The sequence below is a fragment of the Salmo trutta genome, chromosome 20 (assembly GCF_901001165.1).
Source record: "Salmo trutta chromosome 20, fSalTru1.1, whole genome shotgun sequence".
NCBI lineage: Eukaryota > Metazoa > Chordata > Actinopteri > Salmoniformes > Salmonidae > Salmo > Salmo trutta.
Genome location: NC_042976.1, coordinates 729,421 through 753,536, shown reverse-complemented (window position 1 = coordinate 753,536; position 24,116 = coordinate 729,421). Strand labels below are relative to the sequence as shown.

Sequence of the window (24,116 nt, the reverse complement as noted above, 5' to 3'; positions counted from 1 at the left end):
TGAAGTGAGTGGACGGAGAAAAAAAGCTTCACTCTATCCAATCAGAGCAGCAGGATCAATGTATAGCCCGCCCTTCTCTTATAGACAGGCAAACTAGCCAATTGAGTTATTTAGACCACTTAGCACCTCACTTGACTGACTGACATGAGAAAGATGTGTGATGGCAAATGGGTTTTGTCTCTGATTACAGATAATTACAAAAAATACTGAGCTCTAAATCGTATCCATAAAATTGTCCATATCTGTTATGATACTCATTTTGTCCTACTATTTGGTATCATAGTTAGCCTTATATGGTAATATTATCATAGTTAGGCCTTATATGGTAATAGTATCATAGTTAGGCCTTATATAGTAATAGTATCATAGTTAGGCCTTATATGGTAATAGTATCATAGTTAGCCTTATATAGTAATAGTATCATAGTTAGGCCTTATATGGTAATAGTATCATAGTTAGGCCTTATATGGTAATAGTATCATAGTTAGGCCTTATATGGTAATAGTATCATAGTTAGGCCTTATATGGTAATAGTATCATAGTTAGGCCTTATATGGTAATAGTATCATAGTTAGGCCTTATATGGTAATATTATCATAGTTAGGCTTTATATGGTAATAGTATCAGAGTTAGGCCTTATATGGTAATAGTATCATAGTTAGGCCTTATATAGTAATAGTATCATAGTTAGGCCTTATATGGTAATAGTATCAGAGTTAGGCCTTATATGGTAATAGTATCATAGTTAGGCCTTATATGGTAATAGTATCAGAGTTAGACTTATAGGCAGGAAATGCCCACGATGAACAGTGAGCAATTATATTCATGCATAAAAAACTAATAATGAAAGAAAAGCAGTGCAAGTTTGAATGTTGTAAAGTTAGTGTGGGAGAGGTGGAAAAATGATTCTTATCGATCAATAATGACAAACCTCCTGGCATTGACAACTTAGATGGAAAGCTACTGAGGATGGTAGCTGACTCTATAGCCACTCCTATCTGTCATGTCTTTAATCTGAGCCTAGAGGAAAGTCTTTGTCCTCAGGCCTGGAGGGAAGCCAAAGTCATTCCGCTAAGAGTGGTAAAGCTGCCTTTATTGGTTCTAACAGCAGACCTATCAGCTTGCTACCAGCTCTTAGCAAACTGTTGGAAAGAATTGACCAAATACAATGCTATTTCTCTGTAAACAAAATAACAACAGACTTTCAGCATGCTTATAGAGAAGGGCACTCAACATGTACTGCACTGACACAAATGACTGATGATTGGTTGAAAGAACTTGATAATAAGAAGATTGTGGGAGCTGTACTGTTAGATTTCAGTGCAGCCTTTGATATTATTGACCATAGCCAGTTGTTGAGAAAAGCGTAAAGTATGTGTTATGGCTTTTCAACCTCTGCCATATTGTGGATTCAGAGCTATCTATCAGATAGAAGAGTTTTCTTTAATGAAAGCTTCTCTAATGTCAAACATGTAAAGTAGCTCTCTAGGCCCTCCACTCTTTTCTATTTTTACCAATGACCAAGCTGCCCACTCAAGAAAAAGGTCATACATGACGTTTTGTAGTGATTCCTATGTTGTTGATGTAAAGAATATATGTTGGTCCGTGGTGTGTAATGAGGAGCAAACAGACACTACAATTGACACATTTATGAAATTGCTTATTGTCACGGTTGTCGAAAGGAGGAGACCAAAGTGCAGCGTGTGTGTCGTTCCACATTTTTTTTACACTGTGAAACTATGCCATATATATAAATAAACTGAATAACAACAAACCGTGACGCAGAGTTAACATACACGTACTCAAAAACAAATCTCCCACAAACCCAGGTGGGAAAAACACCTACTTAAGTATGATCTCCAATTAGAGACAACGATGACCAGCTGCCTCTAATTGGAGATCATCCCAAACAAAAACCCAACATAGAAATACAAAACTAGAACATAACATAGAAAATCTAAACTAGAAAAAAAAACATCACGCCCTGACCTACTCTACAATAGAAAATAACAGCTTTCTATGGTGAGGACGTGACACTTATTCCAGTTGCTCTAATAAAGCCTGCACCCATTAAGAAAATGACTGCAAAAACTGTTAAACCCCTGTGGATTGATGAGGAATTGAAAAATTGTATGGTTGAGAGGGATAAGGCAAAAGCAATGGCAAATAGGTCTGGCTGCACAACCAATTGGCAAACTTATTGCAAATTAAGAAATCATGTGACTAAACTGAGGCTTTGTTGTGAAATAGAAAGCCGATTCTAGATTTGATTTTGGATTGGAGATGTTTGATATGAGTCTGGAAGGAGAGTTTACAGTCTAGCCAGACACCTAGGTATTTGTAATTGTCCACATATTCTAGGTCAGAACCGTCCAGGGTAGTGATGCTAGTCGGGCGGACGGGTGCCCTGTCGAAGAGCATGCATTTGGTTAACTAGCGTTTAAGAGCAGTTGGAGGCCACGGAAGGAGTGTTGTATGGCATCGAAGCTCGTTTGGAGGTTAGTTAGCACAGTGTCCAAACAAGGGCCAGATGTGTACAGAATGGTGTCGTCTGCGTAGAGGTGGATCAGGGAATCACCAGCAGCAAGAGTGACATCATTGATATATACAGAGAAAAGAGTCAGCCTGAGAATTGAACCCTGTGGTAACCCCATAGAGACTGCCAGAGGTCCGGACAACATGCCCTCCGATTTGACACACTGCACTCTGTCTGCGAAGTAGTTGGTGAACCAGGCAAGGCAGTCATTTGAGAAACCAAGGCTGTTGAGTCTACCGATAAGAATACGGTGATTGACAGAGTCGAAAGCATTGGCCAGGTTGATGAAGACGGCTGCACAGTACTGTCTTTTATCGATGGCGGTTATGATATCGTTTAGTACCTTGAGCGTGGCTGAGGTGCACCCGTGACCAGCTCGGGAAACCAGATTGCACAGCGGAGAAGGTACGGTGGGATTCGAAATGGTCAGTGATCTGTTTATTAACTTGGCTTTCGAAGACTTTAGAGAGGCAGGGCAGGATGGAAATAGGTCTATAACAGTTTGGGTCTAGAGTGTCACCCCCTTTGAAGAGGGGGATGACCGCGGCAGCTTTCCAATCTTTGGGATCTCAGACGATACGAAAGAGAGGTTGCACAGACTGGTAATAGGGGTTGAAACAATGGCGGTGGATAGTTTTAGAAAGAGAGGGTCCAGATTGTCTAGCCCAGCTGATTTGTACGGGTCCAGGTTTTGCAGCTCTTTCAGAACATCTGCTATCTGGATTTGGGTGAAGGAGAAGCTGGGGAAGCTCGGGCAAGTAGCTGCGGGGGGGGGGGGGGGGGGGGGGGCGGAGCTGTTGGCTGGGGCTGAGGTAGCCAGGAGGAAAGCATGGCCAGCTGTAGAGAAATGCTTATTGAAATGTTCGATTATCATGGATTTATTGGTGGTGACCGTATTACCTAGCCTCAGTGCAGTGGGCAGCTGGGAGGAGGTGCTCTTGTTCTCCATGGACTTTACTGTGTTCCAAAACTTTTTGGAGTTAGAGCTACAGGATGCAAATATCTGTTTGAAAAAGCTAGCCTTAGCTTTCCTAACTGCCTGCGTGTATTGGTTCCTGACTTCCTTGAACAGTTGCATATCGCGGGGGCTATTTGATGCTAATGCAGTCCGCCACAGGATGTTTTTGTGCTGGTCGAGGGCAGTCAGATCTGGAGTGTACCAATGGCTATATTTGTTCTTAGTTCTACAGTTTTTGAAAGGGGCATGCTTATTTAAGTTGGTGAGGAAAATACTTTTAAAGAACAACCAGGCATCCTCGACTGACGGGATGAGGTCAATATCCTTCCAGGATACCCGGGCCAGGTCGATTAGAAAGGCCTGCTCGCAGAACTGTTTTAGGGAGCATTTGACAGTGATGAGGGGTGGTCGTTTGACCGCGGACCCATAGCAGATGCAGGCAATGATCGCTGAGTTCCTGATTGAAAACAGCAGAAAATATTTGGAGGGCAAGTTGGTCAGGATAATATCTATGAGGGTGCCCATGTTTACGGATTTAGGGTTGTACCTGGTGGTTTCCTTGATAATTTGTGTGAGATTGAGGGCATCTAGCTTAGAATGTAGGACTGCTGGGGTGTTAAGCATATCCAGTTTAAGTTACCTAACAGAACGAACTCTGAAGATAGATGAGGGGCAATCAGTTCACATATGGTGTCAAGGGCACAGCTGGGAGCTGAGGGGGGTCTATAACAGCTGGGACCTGAGGGGGTCTATAACAGCTGGGAGCTGAGGGGGTCTATAGCAGCTGGGAGCTGAGGGGGTCTATAACAGCTGGGAGCTGAGGGGGTCTATAGCAGCTGGGAGCTGAGGGGGTCTATAACAGCTGGGAGCTGAGGGGGGTCTATAGCAGCTGGGAGCTGAGGGGGTCTATAACAGCTGGGAGCTGAGGGGGTCTATAGCAGCTGGGGGCAGAGGGGGTCTATAGCAGCTGGGAGCTGAGGGGGTCTATAACAGTTGGGAGCTGAGGGGGTCTATAACACCTGGGACCTGAGGGGGTCTATAACAGCTGGGAGCTGAGGGGGTCTATAACAGCTGGGAGCTGAGGGGGTCTATAACAGCTGGGACCTGAGGGGGTCTATAACAGCTGGGAACTGAGGGGGTCTATAACAGCTGGGAGCTGAGGGGGTCTATAACAGCTGGGAGCGGAGGGGGTCTATAACAGCTGGGAGCTGAGGGGGGTCTATAACAGCTGGGAGCTGAGGGAGTCTATAACAGGTGGGAGCTGAGGGGGGTCTATAACAGCTGGGAGCTGAGGGGGGTCTATAACAGCTGGGAGCTGAGGGGGTCTATAGCAGCTGGGAGCTGAGGGGGTCTATAGCAGCTGGGAGCTGAGGGGGGTCTATAACAGCTGGGGGCTGAGGGGGGTCTATAACAGCTGGGAGCTGAGGGGGTCTATAACAGCTGGGACCTGAGGGGGTCTATAACAGGCGGCAACAGTGAGAGACTTATTTCTGGAGAGATTCCTTTTTAAAATTAGAAGCTCGAACTGTTTGGGCATAAACCTGGAAAGTATGACAGAACTTTGCAAGCTATCTCTGCAGTAGATTGCAACTCCTCCCCCTTTGGCAGTTCTATCTTGACGGAAAATGTTGTAGTTGGGTATGGAAATCTCAGATGTTTTGGTGGCCTTCCTAAGCCAGGATTCAGACACGGCAAGGACATCAGGGTTGGCGGAGTGTGCTAAAGCGGTGAGTAAAATATACTTAGGGAGGAGGCTTCTGATGTTAACATGCATGAAACCAAGGCTTTTTCGATTACAGAAGTCAACAAATGAGAGTGCCTGGAGACACGCAGGGCCTGGGTTAACCTCCACATCACCCGAGGAACAGAGTGGAAGTAGGATTAGGGTACGGCTAAAGGCTAGCAAAACTGGTCGTCTAGTGCGTGGGGACAGAGAATAAAAGGAGCAGATTTCTGGGCGTGGTAGGATAGATTCAAGGCATAATGTACAGACAGGGGTATGGTAGAGTGCAGGTACAGTGGAGGTAAGCCCAGGCACTGAGTGATGATAAGAGAGGTTGCATCTCTGGACGTGCTGGTTATACTGGGTGAGGTCACCGCATGTGTAGGAGGTGGGACAAAGGAGGAATCTGAAGCATGTAGACTGGGACTAGGGGCTCCACTGTAAACTAAAACAATGGTAACTATCCTAAACAACAGTATACAAGGCATATTGACAGGTGTTGATTGGGAGAGCTAGCTAAGACAACAACGGGTAAGACAACAACAGCTAATCAGCTAAGACAACAACAACAGGTAAAATGGCGATGAATGGGCAGAGAGGGTCGCTTAACTACACATAGGGCCTGAGTTCGAGGCTGGGGCCGACAGATAAACAAAATAAACAGAATGGAGTACCGTGATTAATGGACAGTCCAGCAGGCATCAGCTATGTAGCCAAGTGATGATAGGGTCCAGTGAACAGCAATAGATGGAACAGGGAAGCCGCGGCGTAGTCGTTACTACGCTAGCATACGGGAGACATGGCGTTTAAAGTTAACAGGCCGGGGTAAGTAGAAGCGTCTGCTCCGACATCCGCCAACGACCGGTTGAGGGCACAGCGGATGGAATTACGTCTGCGGACCAGTCGTGGTGATACGGCTGGGCGTCGTGTCGACAGAGGGGCCAGGCCAGATGGCGAAAGAGGTATTGTAGTTATAGTAATTTCGTTTGCTAGCTTGGAGATGCGCCTGGCTCGCGGCTAACTGGTGCTGGCTTCGGGGCAGGGGCATTAGCCACTATAGCCACTCGGTAGCAGCTAGCTAGCAGCGATGATCCGCTTCAAAGGTCCAGAGCTTACGGCAAGTATCCGGTGGAGAAGCCATGTCCGGGAGGCATTGGCTGGGTAGCCGGGTGATCACAGAGTAGACCAGGAGGTGGGCCTGGCTCAGGGCTAGCTTTGGGGCTGGGTCACTCGGTGGCATCTAGCTAGCTGTGATGATCAGGAGTAATGGTCCAGGGTTTACGGCAGGAATCCGGCGTTGTAGTGGAGAAAAACAGTCCGAGGCTGGTTGGTATTATCCAGGCTAAAAAAATGGTTGGTGCCTGTGCAGAAGGTAAAGGCCGCTAGCAGTGGCTAACAATGACTAAATAGCTAGTAGGTAATTAGCTGGTTAGCTTCTGATGGCTAGCTTCTTCTGGCTATAAGTTGTAAAAGAAATAGCAGATCCGTGTCACATTGAGTGAGGCGTGTTACCGGAAGGTATATTTAATTTAAAAATAGAGAGAGATTGAAAATAAATTGAAATATACACAAAAAATATGAAAAAATACAAAAAGTAAACGAGAGGACGACAAACCACGTCTGCACTGTTACGCCATCTTGGAAATAAGATAATTAATCGATACTTAAAGGTTGATTGTTTGAAGAAATTGAAAGTCTCTTCTTTAGAATTTCCACGACAATACACACACGTACACATGGATTTTGTGTTGTAGATATGTGGTAGTGGAGTATGGGCATGAGGGCACAGTGTGTCGTCAATTCTGTAAATAATGTATTGTAATGGTTTTAAAATTGTATAACTGCCTTAATTTTGCCTGACCCCAGGAAGAGTAGCTGCTGCCTTGGCAGGAACTAATGGGGATCCATAATAAACCCCAGGAAGAGTAGCTGCTGCCTTGGCAGGAACTAATGTGGATCCATAATAAACCCCAGGAAGAGTAGCCACTGCCTTGGCAGGAACTAATGGGGATCCATAATAAACCCCAGGAAGAGTAGCTAGCTGCTGCCTTGGCAGGAACTAATGGGGATCCATAATAAACCCCAGGAAGAGTAGCTGCTGCCTTGACAGGAACTAATGGGGATCCATAATAAACCCCAGGAAGAGTAGCTGCTGCCTTGGCAGGACCTAATGGGGATCCATAATAAACCCCAGGAACAGTAGCTGCTGCCTTGACAGTAAGGAAATCCATCTCACAGTGTTGCAAGCACCGAAGGAGCAGAGTATGCTCATGGTACGGAGCCAACAACAACTCTCCCTGACCTAGCACAATCCCAAACACTGCAGGATCTGATCACCGCCACCAACCAGACCTCAGATGGGGTGGCTTCCATACCCACCTTCCTCGTGGCGGAGACACTACTTCTCCAGCATGCACAATCAGTCAGCTTCCCTGAGGAGCTAAAAGCTCTGAAAGCAGGTAAGGAAGTGGCGAAGGACAGCCGTCTTCTCTCTCTTGTTCCAGAGTACGACCAAATACTCCGAGTGATCAGAGTCAGAGGGAGGCTGCACCAAGAAGAAATCTTGGATCCCGATGCTATCCATCCAATTATTCTTGATGAGTTATGATGAGAGGCTTCTCCACCCAGGGCCAGAGAGAGTCTATGGGGAGATGAGGTGGAAATACTGGATACCTGGAGGATGAGGAACCCCCACCAATATGCCTGCATGGAATGTCAGAGATGGCGGTCAGAGCAACTGTGCCCAAAATGGCAGATTTTCCCCCTGCTTGCTTGCGCTTCCTCAAACCCCCCTTCTGGTCAACAGGAGTAGATGGCTTTGGGCCCTTTACGATCAAGCTAGGTCGTCAAGTAGAGAAGCGCTGAGGCAATCTATTCCAGTGCTTGACAACTAGATGTGTCCACCTGGACCTACTGGAGAGTTTGGATACTGAAGCCTTCCTCACGGCCCTATGGCGGTTTATCTCCCAACAGGGGAAACCCTACGAGATCCTGGCTGATGGGCACAAACTTCAAGGCAGAAGAAGCCAGGTTGGAGGAAGCCTTCCAAGCAATGGAACCAACCCTCCAGGATCAACTGATGGACCACCAAATCTCCTTCAAATTCCTCACACCAGGAGCTCCTCATTTTGGAGGAACATGGGAGCCAGAGATCAAATCTGTGAAGACGGCCTTACGAGTTGTCCTGAGGGACCAAACTGTCACTGAAACTGTCTTGCAGACCGTCCTGATAAAGGTGGAAGGGATAATGAACTCCAAACCCTTGGGATATCTCTCTTCAGACATCGCTGACGCAGATCCGGTCACATCGAACCTGCTCTGGATGAGATGCCTCACTTCCTCAAGCTATGTATGCTGATACCAACCTCGTAGGCAGATGCCAGTGGCGGCATAGCCAGATCTTGGCTGACCATATCTGGGCCCGATTCATTCGGGATTACCTACCAAGCGTAGAGCACAGAGTGAAATGGCAGAGAGAAACGGCCAGCCTGGACACTGGCCAAGTAGTAATGATAGTGGACCCTTAACTGCCTCGAGCTTCCTGGCCGGTGGGCCATATTACCAAGACCATGTCTGGGACAGACAGTCGTGCTAGATCAGTGGAAATTCAGGTAAAGAAACTGGCCAGTTGCCTAACTAATTCCTCTCCCTGAGATGACAGAGGACGTGGAGCGATGAGCCTTTGGAGGAGTGTGGAATTTAACACATTCCGAGGTGGCTGTAGAATGGCCCATGGAGTTAGTGGAATCGCCCTTTAATTCATGGCAACTTGCGCAGCTGGGCACGAGCACTTTAATTAGGTCAGGTGGAAATGTCAGACATCAGTTATTGTTTATAGTTATTGCGGCTTGGAGCGCCCGCTTCAAACCTGTTGCGTTATATCAATGGACAATGATCACGCCCCTATAGATCATTACAGGCCAATTATGCCATTGATATATGGTTAAAATGTAACGAAATGACATGTACATGTGAAGACACACCTGGAAGGATGAAATATGAAGTGTAATTGTTTGCTGAATTGATAAATCCTGATATCAAACTGATTGAGATTATTGAATAATTGATAACGGATCAATTTATTTGCATTATCATTCTCATGAATGGTTATGATCCTAAATGACTCAATCATGATTCATATTGAATTCCTATTGAACTGAATTGCTGAATTACTTAAATACGTTAATAATTACAATGATTGTTATGATTTGACTTTGATTGGATAATGTGCATGTTATTCTGTTTCCTTTGTTATGCAGCACATCCAAAATACCCAGTAAAGATGCCACTTTGTTGTTAAAGGAATTCCTGCCCCAGCTACCCACACAGATTCCAATAATCTTTCAATAGTCCTCTAACCCAGTGTACAGTATAATCCTCTAACCCAGTGTACAGTATAATCCTCTAACCCAGTGTACAGTATAATCCTCTAACCCAGTGTACAGTATAATCCCCTAACCCAGAGTACAGTATAATTCTCTAACCCAGTGTACAGTATAATCCTCTAACCCAGTGTACAGTACAATCCCCTAACCCAGTGTACAGTATAATCCTCTAACCCAGTGTTCAGTATAATCCCCTAACCCAGTGTACAGTATAATCCTCTAACCCAGTGTACAGTACAGTATAATCCCCTAACCCAGTGTACAGTATAATCCCCTAACCCAGTGTACAGTATAATCCTCTAACCCAGTGTACAGTATAACCCTCTAACCCAGTGTACAGTATAATCCTCTAACCCAGTGTACAGTACAGTATAATCCCCTAACCCAGTGTACAGTATAATCCCCTAACCCAGTGTACAGTATAATCCCCTAACCCAGTGTACAGTACAGTATAATCCTCTAATCCAGTGTACAGTATAATCCTCTAACCCAGTGTACAGTACAGTATAATCCCCTAACCCAGTGTACAGTATAATCCCCTAACCCAGTGTACAGTATAATCCCCTAACCCAGTGTACAGTATAATCCTCTAACCCAGTGTACAGTACAGTATAATCCCATAACCCAGTGTACAGTATAATCCTCTAACCCAGTGTACAGTATAATCCTCTAACCCAGTGTACAGTATAATCCTCTAACCCAGTGTACAGTTCAGTATAACCCTCTAACCCAGCATACCTCACGATACGATATTATCACAATACGATATGTATGTGATTCTCACGATTCCACTGTGCCTTCAGAAAGTATTCACACCCATTAACTTTTTCCAAAAAGTATTTGTTTTGTTACAAAGTGGGATTAAAATAGATTTAATTGTATTTTTTTGTCAACAATCTACAAAAAAAGACTGTAAAGTCAAAGTGGAAGGACATTTTTATCATTTGTAAAACATTTATGAAACATAAACACTATCATCTTGATTAGATAAGTATTCAACCTCCAGAGTCAATATATGTTACAATCACATTTGGCAGCGATTATAGCTGTGTTTTTCTGGGGAGGTCTCTAAGAGCTTTGGACACCTGGATTGTGCAACATTTGCCCCTTCTTCTTCATGTTCTGTCAAATTGATTGTTGATCATTGCTAGACAACCATTTTCAGGTCTTGCCGTAGATTTTTTGGCAGATTTAAGTCATGTCATGCCGTTGGCCTGTGGGTAAGGTTTATGACCCCCCCATAAATACCTTTCTCCCTTCCCCTCTCTCTCTGACTCTACTGAATGACTCTTGAATAGCCTTTGTTAAACATAGAGAGTCTGGGAACATCAAACAAGTGGGGGGAAAGGAACCATATTTCGGTAATAGAACCAGTTGAAAATATGCGTTGGTACTTAATGAATATGATGTCAGTTCGGTTGTCATCTGAGACATTATGACTGATGACAGGACAACATAAACTGTATCTGGGAAAGTCTACACCCTCTAGTTATCAGATTCACGTGGAATTGTTGTGCAATTTAAATGTTTGAATATGAAACTATTGGTGAAAAGATTAAATGTAATTTTAGATTCCAAATGAGAGAATTGGGTTTTCATAAGGTTAGAGCCCTGCTCAATCAGTGGCCCGCCCCTGTGAAGAGACATGGGTTATAAACTATGAAACACACCCTTCTCTCCCTCCACTATATAAGCCCTTGACGAAAATGTAACCTCCTGTTCCGAGGACGATGGTCCATACGTTAAAAAGGACTAACATGTCAACTACAGAACTAAGCCAACCTCAGCGTGAGCTTTGGTTATGAATGGTATGAACTTTGAACTCTTATTCACTAAAGAAGTGAGACATCCTAGCCGTTGAGTTAGCAACAGCAGCTGTAAACGTGGGCTAAGAAAGGACGGACAATGTATCCAGTCTAACACACAACGACGATACTACAACGTATTCAATTTACCACCAGAGACATTCTTCCGAGGACAGGAAGATCTCTGTTGGCCAACACGGCCAGCATCTACGACCAACCTACCGAAGTGCAGCTCAGAGTAAATATTTATTGTATTTTCCTTCTCCAAATGGGCGGTAATTTAGAATGCATAAGATACTGTATTTACGATAGCACAGCTTCTCCCTTTGTTCCTCAGTCTTCCCGCTCTTTCACTCAAGCCCAACCCCCTCTCTTTGTGTAACCAGCCATCATACAGGCTCCGTCCACCAGGGATGTTTTCTGTATGACATAATTTGCATTCTGTGTATATGTAATTCTGTGTGATTAGTTAGGTATTTAGTAAATAAATAACTAAACCCAATTTTGTATTGCTGATTCAACTTGTTAGCCAGGGTTCGTGAAGATAACCAAGAGTTTACAACCTTCAGATGAGACTGAAATAAGGTGACGATTAATATTGACTGCTATTGATGTAAAATAATTACTAGGTCTTTAAGAGTTTATTCGGAAGATAACAGCTCTATAAACACTCTTTCGTGGTGCCCCGACTTTCTAGTTAATTACATTTACATGACTAGCTAATCAGGTAATATTAATTACAGAGAAATCATTTTATAAGTTAGCATGTCATATCACTTAATCTGGCATAGCCAAAGACATGACAGTCACAAGTGGAGAGTGGTATTCAGTAAATGTGTTGTATTGAATTTGCCCCCAAACATAACACTTTATATTCAAGGGAAAAAATTAATTGCTTTGCCACAATGTTTGCAGTTTTACTTTAGTGCCTTGTTGCAAACATGATGCATGTTTTGGAATATTTTTTATTCTGTACAGGTTTCCTTTTTTTCACTCTGTCATTTAGGTTAGTATTGTGGAGTAACTACAATGTTGTTGATCCATCCTCAGTTCTCTCCTATCACAACAATTCAACTCTGTAACTGTTTTAAAGTCACCATTGGCCTCATGGTGAAATCCCTGAGCGGTTTCCTTCCTCTCCAGCAACTGAGTTAGGAAGGACGCCTGTATTTTTGTAGTGACTGGGTGTATTGATACACCATCCAAAGTGTAATTAATAACTTCACTATGCTCAAAGGGATATTCAATATCCCCTTTTTTTACCCATCTACCAATAGGTGCCCTTCTTTGCGAGGCATTGGAAAACATCCCTGGTCTTTGTGGTTGAATCTGTGTTTGAAAATCACTACTCGACTGAGGGACCTTACAGATAATGGTATGTGTGGGGTACAGAGATGAGGTAGTCATTCAAAATTCATGTTAAACACTATTATTGCACACAGAGTGAGTCCATGCAATTATGTGACTTGTTAAACACATGTTTACTTCTGAATACATTTCGGCTTGTTATAACAAAGGGCTTGAATACTGACATTTCAAGACATTTAAACTTTTCATTTTTTATTCATTTGCAAATATTTCTAAAAACATAATTCCACTTTGACATTTTGGTGTATTGTGTGTAGACCAGTGACAAAAAAAATCTAAATGTAATCTATTTTAAATTCAGGCTGTAACAACAAAATGTGGAAAAGGTCAAAGGGTGTGAATACCTTCTGAAGGCCACTGTACATACAACCATTGTATATGTATTGTGATTGGATACTGTGATTTTATTGTGATTCGATGTTCCAAACATATTGATCACCATATGTCTGCTGCAGAAGGACAAGAGAGCCATGAGCACATTAGTTTATCAGTCATGGAAATAACATTGTAAAAAAAAATGGCCTCCCTTTTTAAAAAATAAGATGGAGAACGAGCTACTGGAGTTTTGGTGCAGATATAGCCAGCCAGTTCAAAACAACTCGATACCATGTAGCCAGCCAGTTCAAAACAACTCGATACCATGTAGCCAGCCAGTTCAAAACAACTCGATACCATGTAGCCAGCCAGTTCAAAACAACTCGATACCATGTAGCCAGCCAGTTCAAAACAACTCGATACCATGTAGCCAGCCAGTTCAAAACAACTCGATACCATGTAGTGTCAGAAATCATATCCTGATACGTAACTGTATAGATTTTTTCCCCCATCACTATCACCCAGTGCATAGTACAGTCAGGTATTTTCCTCTAACCGAGTGTACCGTAGCCTACTTTACCTGTCACCGTCCACGTAGAAGCAACACTCCTTCTTCCTGATGTTGTCTTTGATCCAAGCGGCAAGGGAGCGCTGGGTGGACGAAGAGAGAGAGAGCTTCGAGGTTTTAGCTGCGCTGACGGCCAGAGTCTGAGCCAAGCTGGGCTCTAGCAGCAGAGACTCCCCCATCCGGAGAGAGAGGAAGGACAGCTAGGCAGGGAAGCAGCTCCCTGTCGGCTGGGGCTCGGAGAGAGAGGAAGGACAGCTAGGCAGGGAAGCAGCTCACTGTCGGCTGGGGCTCGGAGAGAGAGGAAGGACAGCTAGGCAGGGAAGCAGCTCCCTGTCGGCTGGGGCTCGGAGAGAGAGGAAGGACAGCTAGGCAGCGAAGCAGCTCACTGTCGGCTGGGGCTCGGAGAGAGAGGAAGGACAGCTAGGCAGGGAAGCAGCTCACTGTCGGCTGGGGCTCGGAGAGAGAGGAGAGCTTCTGCAGTCCGCTACTGTGCCCCCAGCCGAGCTCTCAGCTCTGCATCAGTGATGTCACTACAGCTAGACTAGTGGTGGTGATGCTGCGTAAATCTGGAATCACACCAAGCAGCTACAGTTCTATACAGGATAATGCTGGAATCACACCAAGCAGCTACAGTTCTATACAGGATAATGCTGGAATCAAACCAAGCAGCTACAGTTCTATACAGGATAATGCTGGAATAACACCAAGCAGCTACAGTTCTATACAGGATAATGCTGGAATCACACCACACAGCTACAGTTCTATACAGGATAATGGTAGAATCACACCAAGCAGCTACAGTTCTATACAGGATAATGGTAGAATCACACCAAGCAGCTACAGTTCTATACAGGATAATGCTGGAATCACACCAAGCAGCTACAGTTATATACAGGATAATGCTGGAATCACACCAAGCAACTACAGTTCTATACAGGATAATGGTAGAATCACACCAAGCAGCTACAGTTCTATACAGGATAATGCTGGAATCACACCAAGCAGCTACAGTACTATACAGGATAATGCTGGAATCACACCAAGCAGCTACAGTTCTATACAGGATAATGCTGGAATCAAACCAAGCAGCTACAGTTCTATACAGGATAATGCTGGAATCACACCAAGCAGCTACAGTTCTATACAGGATAATGCTGGAATCACACCAAGCAGCTACAGTTCTATACAGGATAATGCTGGAATCACACCAAGCAGCTACAGTTCTATACAGGATAATGGTAGAATCACACCAAGCAGCTACAGTTCTATACAGGATAATGCTAGAATCACACCAAGCAGCTACAGTACCATACAGAATAATGTTGGAATCACACCAAGCAGCTACAGTTCTATACAGGATAATGCTGGAATCACACCAAGCAGCTACAGTTCTATACAGGATAATGCTGGAATCACACCAAGCAGCTACAGTTCTATACAGGATAATGCTGGATATATTAACATAGATTGAACTAGAAGTGTTATACCACTACTCGACAGGATAATTACATGAAGCAGCTACAGTAGACTACTATACAGGAGGCAGCTATAGTAGACTACTATACAGGAGGCAGCTACAGTAGACTACTATACAGGAGGCAGCTACAGTAGAATACTATACAGGACAGGAGGCAGCTACAGTAGACTACTATACAGGACAGGAGGCAGCTACAGTAGACTACTATACAGGAGGCAGCTACAGTAGACTACTATACAGGAGGCAGATACAGAAGACTACTATACAGGACAGGAGGCAGCTACAGTAGAATACTATACAGGAGGCAGCTACAGTAGACTACTACACAGGAGGCAGCTACAGTAGACTACTATACAGGACAGGAGGCAGCTACAGTAGAATACTATACAGGACAGGAGGCAGCTACAGTAGAATACTATACAGGAGGCAGATACAGCAGAATACTATACAGGAGGCAGCTACAGTAGACTACTATACAGGAGGCAGCTACAGTAGACTACTATACAGGACAGGAGGCAGCTACAGTAGAATACTATACAGGACAGGAGGCAGCTACAGTAGAATACTATACAGGACAGGAGGCAGCTACAGTAGACTACTATACAGGAGGCAGCTACAGCGGAATACTATACAGGAGGCAGCTACAGTAGACTACTATACAGGACAGGAGGCAGCTACAGTAGAATACTATACAGGACAGGAGGCAGCTACAGTAGACTACTATACAGGACAGGAGGCAGCTACAGTAGAATACTATACAGGACAGGAGGCAGCTACAGTAGAATACTATACAGGACAGGAGGCAGCTACAGTAGAATACTATACAGGACAGGAGGAAGTTACAGTAGACTACTATAGAGGAGGCAGCTACAGTAGACTACTATACAGGAGGCAGCTACAGTAGAATACTATACAGGACAGGAAGCAGCTACAGTAGAATACTATACAGGACAGGAGGCAGCTACAGTAGAATACTATACAGGAGGCAGCTACAGTAGACTACTATACAGGACAGGAAGCAGCTACAGTAGAATACTATACAGGAAAGGAGGCAGCTACAGTAGACTACTATACAGGAGGCAGCTACAGTAGAATACTATACAGGAGGCAGCTACAGTAGAATACTATACAGGACAGGAGGCAGCTACAGTAGACTACTATACAGGAGGCAGCTACAGTAGACTACTATACAGGACAGGAGGCAGCTACAGTAGACTACTATACAGGAGGCAGCTACAGTAGACTACTATACAGGACAGGAGGCAGCTACAGTAGAATACTATACAGGAGGCAGCTACAGTAGACTACTATACAGGACAGGAGGCAGCTACAGTAGACTACTATACAGGAGGCAGCTACAGTAGAATACTATACAGGAGGCAGCTACAGTAGAATACTATACAGGACAGGAGGCAGCTACAGTAGAATACTATACAGGAGGCAGCTACAGTAGACTACTATACAGGACAGGAGGCAGCTACAGTAGAATATTATACAGGAGGCACCTACAGTAGAATACTATACAGGACAGGAGGCAGCTACAGTAGACTACTATACAGGAGGCAGCTACAGTAGACTACTATACAGGAGGCAGCTACAGTAGAATACTATACAGGAGGCAGCTACAGTAGAATACTATACAGGACAGGAGGCAGCTACAGTAGAATACTATACAGGAGGCAGCTACAGTAGAATACTATACAGGACAGGAGGCAGCTACAGTAGACTACTATACAGGACAGGAGGCAGCTACAGTAGAATACTATACAGGACAGGAGGCAGCTACAGTAGAATACTATACAGGAGGCAGCTACAGTAGAATACTATACAGGACAGGAGGCAGCTACAGTAGACTACTATACAGGACAGGAGGCAGCTACAGTAGAATACTATACAGGACAGGAGGCAGCTACAGTAGAATACTATACAGGAGGCATCTACAGTAGAATACTATACAGGACAGGAGGCAGCTACAGTAGACTACTATACAGGAGGCAGCTACAGTAGAATACTATACAGGACAGGAGGCAGCTACAGTAGACTACTATACAGGAGGCAGCTACAGTAGACTACTATACAGGAGGCAGCTACAGTAGACTACTATACAGGACAGGAGGCAGCTACAGTAGAATACTATACAGGAGGCAGCTACAGTAGACTACTATACAGGATGGGAGGCAGCTACAGTAGAATACTATACAGGAGGCAGATACAGTAGACTACTATACAGGAGGCAGCTACAGTAGACTACTATACAGGAGGCAGCTACAGTAGAATACTATACAGGACAGGAGGCAGCTACAGTAGAATACTATACAGGAGGCAGCTACAGTAGAATACTATACAGGAGGCAGCTACAGTAGACTACTATACAGGAGGCAGCTACAGTAGAATACTATACAGGAGGCAGCTACAGTAGAATACTATACAGGAGGCAGCTACAGTAGACTACTATACAGGAGGCAGCTACAGTAGAATACTATACAGGAGGCAGATACAGTAGAATACTATACAGGACAGGAGGCAGCTACAGTAGACTACTATACAGGAGGCAGCTACAGTAGACTACTATACAGGAGGCAGCTACAGTAGACTACTATACAGGACAGGAGGCAGCTACAGTAGAATACTATACAGGAGGCAGCTACAGTAGACTACTATACAGTAGACTACTATACAGGACAGGAGGCAGCTACAGTAGAATACTATACAGGAGGCAGCTACAGTAGACTACTATACAGGACAGGAGGCAGCTACAGTAGACTACTATACAGGAGGCAGCTACAGTAGAATACTATACAGGAGGCAGCTACAGTAGAATACTATACAGGACAGGAGGCAGCTACAGTAGAATGCTATACAGGAGGCAGCTACAGTAGACTACTATACAGGACAGGATGCAGCTACAGTAGACTACTATACAGGAGGCAGCTACAGTAGACTACTATACAGGAGGCAGCTACAGTAGACTACTATACAGGACAGGAGGCAGCTATAGTAGACTACTATACAGGACAGGAGGCAGCTACAGTAGACTACTATACAGGAGGCAGCTACAGTAGAATACTATACAGGAGGCAGCTACAGTAGACTACTATACAGGACAGGAGGCAGCTACAGTAGACTACTATACAAGACAGGAAGCAGTTAAAATATGGTGCACTTTATTTGCTGTCTGGGCCTGCTGGATAGGTGGACATTTTTTTTCAGACACAATGGTTCAAAATGGGAACACTTATCTTCCTGGCGCAAAGGCTGCTGAAACAAACGCACCTACCGTTAACATCGCGAAACAAACGCACCTACCGTTAACATCACGAAACAAATTTTTAAAAATACAAACGCAAGGCTGTATCATTGTTTTGTTACAGATTGGAGATTAAATTGGCCTGTGTATTTTCGTTATTCATCATGTATCTTTTTTATCGAACACGGCTATTACACCCTGTTATGGTTGAACTGGCTATTTGTTTGCATAGCCTATATAATATAACGGAGAAGCTATGCTACAATATTAAGTATATAAACTACGGATAATTTACTTAAAGATGAATTAAATAATCATTGCAAAACTAAGTTGCATGGTTTGTTTATATCCTAATACCAGATTCGAATTGACGCGACCCGACAATCCTCACAGACTATTTTGAGCTTTTGGCTGGTTGCTGCTGGAGTAAAGCGTGTTTTTCTAAGCCTATTCATTGCGCAACAATTCTAAATGCAATCGCTTGTTAAAAACAACTTTTGATGCATGATTAAAAATAACTACAATTTGTATTTCTCAGCGGGTAATTGATGCGAGCCTCCCATTCAATATTCAAGTGCAGGCAACAGGTCCCCCCACCACTTTACAATGTGAGCTGGAGGCCGTATGCATTTTGAAAAAATACTTAATTGTTTGAAACCTGAATGTTTTATTTCATATTATTAGGCATGTCTTACCTCGCTTCAAAGTAGCCAATAGGTAAAATACCACCATGGAAACGTGGAGAACAGTTTTAAGTTTGGGGAACCTTACAATTTATCCTACAGTTTCTAGCGTTCTGCATGTCAGTTATGATTTTCATATGCGCATTTTTTTATTTTTTTATTAATATATTTTTTTTAAAAACCCCTTTCGCCGCAATGTCGATCTTGTCTCATCTTGTCTGCAACTCCCCCAACGGGCTCCGGAGGCGAAGGTCGAGTCATGCTCCTCCAAAACATGACAAGTCTAACCGGGCTTCTTAATAACACCCGCCTGCTTAGTACGGAAGCAAACCGCAATAATGTGTTGGAGGAAACACACCATTCAACTGAAGACCGCGGTCAGCCTGCAGGATGACGCTGGGCCAATTGTTCGCTGCCCTATGGGACTCCCGATTACAGCTGGTTGTGATACAGCCCCGGATCTAACCCGGGCCTGTAGTGACGCCTCTAGAATTGCACTGCCTTAGACCGGATGCCCCACATGCCACTAAATGTTATAGGTGCATGCCGTCACCTACTGTATTGGCTGTGTATCAGCCTACTATTTCGTACTATGAATTCATTACTTTGTGAAAAAATGGCCCTACCAACTAACCCTGCACCCATTATACCAACTAACCCTACACCCATTAAAACTAACCCTGCACCCATTAAAAACTCCCCACTATACCAACTAACCCTACCCCCATTAAAACCTCACCCCTATACCAACTATCCCTACACCCATTAAAACCTCACCACTATACCAACTAACCCTACACCCATTAAAACCTCACCCCTATACCAACTAACCCTACACCCATTAAAACCTCACCACTATACCAACTAACCCTACACCCATTAAAACCTCCCTACCAACTAACCCTACACCAATTAAAACCTCACCCCTATACCAACTAACCCTACACCCATTAAAACCTCACCAATATACCAACTAACCCTACACCCATTAAAAAATCACCACTATACCAACTAACCCTACACCCATTAAAACCTCACTCCTATACCACCTAACCCTACACCCATTAAAACCTCACCCCTATACCAACTAACCCTACACACATTAAAACCTCGCTACCAACTAACTAACCCTACACCCATTAAAACCTCACCACTATACCAACTAACCCTACACCCATTAAAACCTCCCTACCAACTAACTAACCCTAAACCCATTAAAACCTCCTTACCAACTACCTAACCCTACACCCATTAAAACTTCACCACTATACCAACTAATTAACCCTACACCCATTAAAACCTCACCACTACACCAACTAACTCTACACCCATTAAAACCTCACCACTATACCAACTAACCCTACACCCATTTAAACCTCACCACTATACCAACTAACCCTACACCCATTAAAACCTCCCTACCAACTAACCCTACACCCATTAAAACCTCACCACTATACCAACTAACCCTACACCCATTAAAACCTCACCACTATACCAACTAACCCTACACCCATTAAAACCTCACCACTATACCAACTAACCCTACACCCATTAAAACCTCCCTATCAACTAACCCTACAACCGTTAAAACCTCACCACTATACCAACTAACCCTACACCCATTAAAACCTCCCCACTATAGCAACTAACCCTACACCCATTAAAACCGCAACCCTATACCAACTAACCCTACACCCATTTAAACCTCACCACTCTACCAACTAACCCTACACCCATTAAAACCTCCCCACTATACCAACTAACCCTAGACCCATTAAAACCTCCCTACCAACTAACCCTACACCCATTAAAACCTCCCTACCAACTAACCCTACACCCATTAAAACTTCACCACTATACCAACTAACCCTACACCCATTAAAACTTCACCACTATACCAACTAACCCTACACCCATTAAAACCTCCCGACTGTACCAACTAACCCTACACCCATTAAAAACTCCCCACTATACCAACTAACCCTACACCCATTAAAACCTCACCCCTATACCAACTAACCCTACACCCATTAAAACCTCACCACTATACCAACTAACCCTACACCCATTAAAACCTCACCCCTATACCAACTAAACCTACACCCATTAAAACCTCACCCCTATACCAACTAACCCTACACCCATTAAAACCTCACCACTATACCAACTAACCCTACACCCATTAAAACCTCACCCCTATACCAACTAAACCTACACCCATTAAAACCTCACTACTATACCAACTAACCCTACACCCAGTAAAACCTCACCACTATACCAACTAACCCTACACCCATTAAAACCTCACCCCTATACCAACTAACCCTACACCCATTAAAACCTCACCACTATACCAACTAACCCTACACCCATTAAAACCTCCCTACCAACTAACCCTACACCCATTAAAACCTCACCCCTATACCAACTAACCCTACACCCATTAAAACCTCACCAATATACCAACTTACCCTACACCCATTAAAACATCACCACTATACCAACTAACCCTACACCCATTAAAACCTCACCCCTGTACCAACTAAACCTACACCCATTAAAACCTCACTACTATACCAACTAACCCTACACCCAGTAAAACCTCACCACTATACCAACTAACCCTACACCCATTAAAACCTCCCTACAAACTAACTAACCCTACATCCATTAAAACCTCACCACTATACCAACTAACCCTACACACATTAAAACCTCCCTACCAACTAACTAACCCTACACCCATTAAAACCTCACCACTATACCAACTAACCCTACACCCATTAAAACCTCCCTACCAACTAACTAACCCTACACCCATTAAAACCTCCCTACCAACTAACTAACCCTACACCCATTAAACTTCACCACTATACCAACTAATTAACCCTACACCCATTAAAACCTCACCACTATACCAACTAACCCTACACCCATTAAAACCTCACCACTATACCAACTAACCCTACACCCATTAAAACCTCCCTACCAACTAACCCTACACCCATTAAAACCTCACCACTATACCAACTAACCCTACACCCATTAAAACCTCACCACTATACCAACTAACCCTACACCCATTAAAACCTCACCACTATACCAACTAACCCTACACCCATTAAAACCTCCCTACCAACTAACCCTACACCCATTAAAACCTCACCACTATACCAACTAACCCTACACCCATTAAAACCTCACCACTATACCAACTAACCCTACACCCATTTAAACCTCACCACTCTAACCAACTAACCCTACACCCATTAAAACCTCCCCAGTATACCAACTAACCCTAGACCCATTAAAACCTCCCTACCAACCAACCCTACACCCATTAAAACCTCCCTACCAACTAACCCTACACCCATTAAAACTTCACCACTATACCAACTAACCCTACACCCATTAAAACTTCACCACTATACCAACTAACCCTACACCCATTAAAACCTCCCGACTGTACCAACTAACCCTACACCCATTAAAAAACTCCCCACTATACCAACTAACCCTACACCCATTAAAACCTCACCCCTATACCAACTAACCCTACACCCATTAAAACCTCACCACTATACCAACTAACCCTACACCCATTAAAACCTCACCACTATACCAACTAAACCTACACCCATTAAAACCTCACTACTATACCAACTAACCCTACACCCAGTAAAACCTCACCACTATACCAACTAACCCTACACCCATTAAAACCTCACCCCTATACCAACTAACCCTACACCCATTAAAACCTCACCACTATACCAACTAACCCTACACCCATTAAAACATCACCACTATACCAACTAACCCTACACCCATTAAAACCTCACTCCTATACCAACTAACCCTACACCCATTAAAACCTCACCACTATACCAACTAACCCTGCACCCATTAAAATCTCACCACTATACCAACTAACCCTACACCCATTAAAACCTCCCTACAAACTAACTAACCCTACACCCATTAAAACCTCACCACTATACCAACTAACCCTACAAACATTAAAACCTCCCTACCAACTAACTAACCCTACACCCATTAAAACCTCACCACTATACCAACTAACCCTACACCCATTAAAACCTCCCTACCAACTAACTAACCCTACACCCATTAAAACCTCCCTACCAACTAACTAACCCTACACCCATTAAAACTTCACCACTATACCAACTAATTAACCCTACACCCATTAAAACCTCACCACTATACCAACTAACCCTACACCCATTAAAACCTCACCACTATACCAACTAACTCTACACCCATTAAAACCTCACCACTATACCAACTAACCCTACAACCATTAAAACCTCCCTACCAACTAACCCTACACCCATTAAAACCTCACCACTATACCAACTAACCCTACAACCCATTAAAACCTCCCCACTATACCCAACTAACCCTACACCCATTAAAACCTCACCCCTATACCAACTAACCCTACACCCATTAAAACCTCACCACTATACCAACTAACCCTACACCCATTAAAACCTCCCTACCAACTAACCCTACACCCATTAAAACCTCACCACTATACCAACTAACCCTACACCCATTAAAACCTCACTACTATACCAACTAACCCTACACCCATTAAAACCTCACCACTATACCAACTAACCCTACACCCATTAAAAACCTCACCCCTATACCAACTAACCCTACACCCATTAAAACCTCACTACTATACCAACTAACCCTACACCCATTAAAACCTCACCAGTATACCAACTAACCCTGCACCCATTAAAACCTCACCACTATACCAAATAACCCTGCACCCATTAAAACCACCCTACCAACTAACCCTACACCCATTAAAACCACACCATTATACCAACTAACCCTACACCCATTAAATCCTCACTACTATACCAAGTAACCCTACACCCATTAAAACCTCACTACTATACCAACTAACCCTACACCCATTAAAACCTCACTACTATACCAACTAACCCTACACCCGTTAAAACCTCACAACTATACCAACTAACCCTACAACCCGTTAAAACCTCACA

The 24,116-nt window shown here is 43.8% G+C and overlaps 1 protein-coding gene across 2 annotated transcripts in view; it reads right to left on the bottom strand.

The window, feature by feature from the left end:
- trpm2 (transient receptor potential cation channel, subfamily M, member 2) overlaps positions 1–14,154 on the bottom strand; it is an 84,734-nt gene extending 70,580 nt beyond the window's left edge. The window contains exon 1 of one of the 2 annotated variants that reach the window (XM_029701946.1): positions 13,671–14,154. In XM_029701946.1, coding sequence (XP_029557806.1) covers positions 13,671–13,837 — 167 coding nt within the window. In that variant the 5' untranslated portion in view covers positions 13,838–14,154. The remainder of the gene's footprint in view (positions 1–13,670) is intronic. The other variant, XM_029701945.1, reaches the window with a different exon arrangement.
- Positions 14,155–24,116: the final 9,962 nt, after the last annotated feature.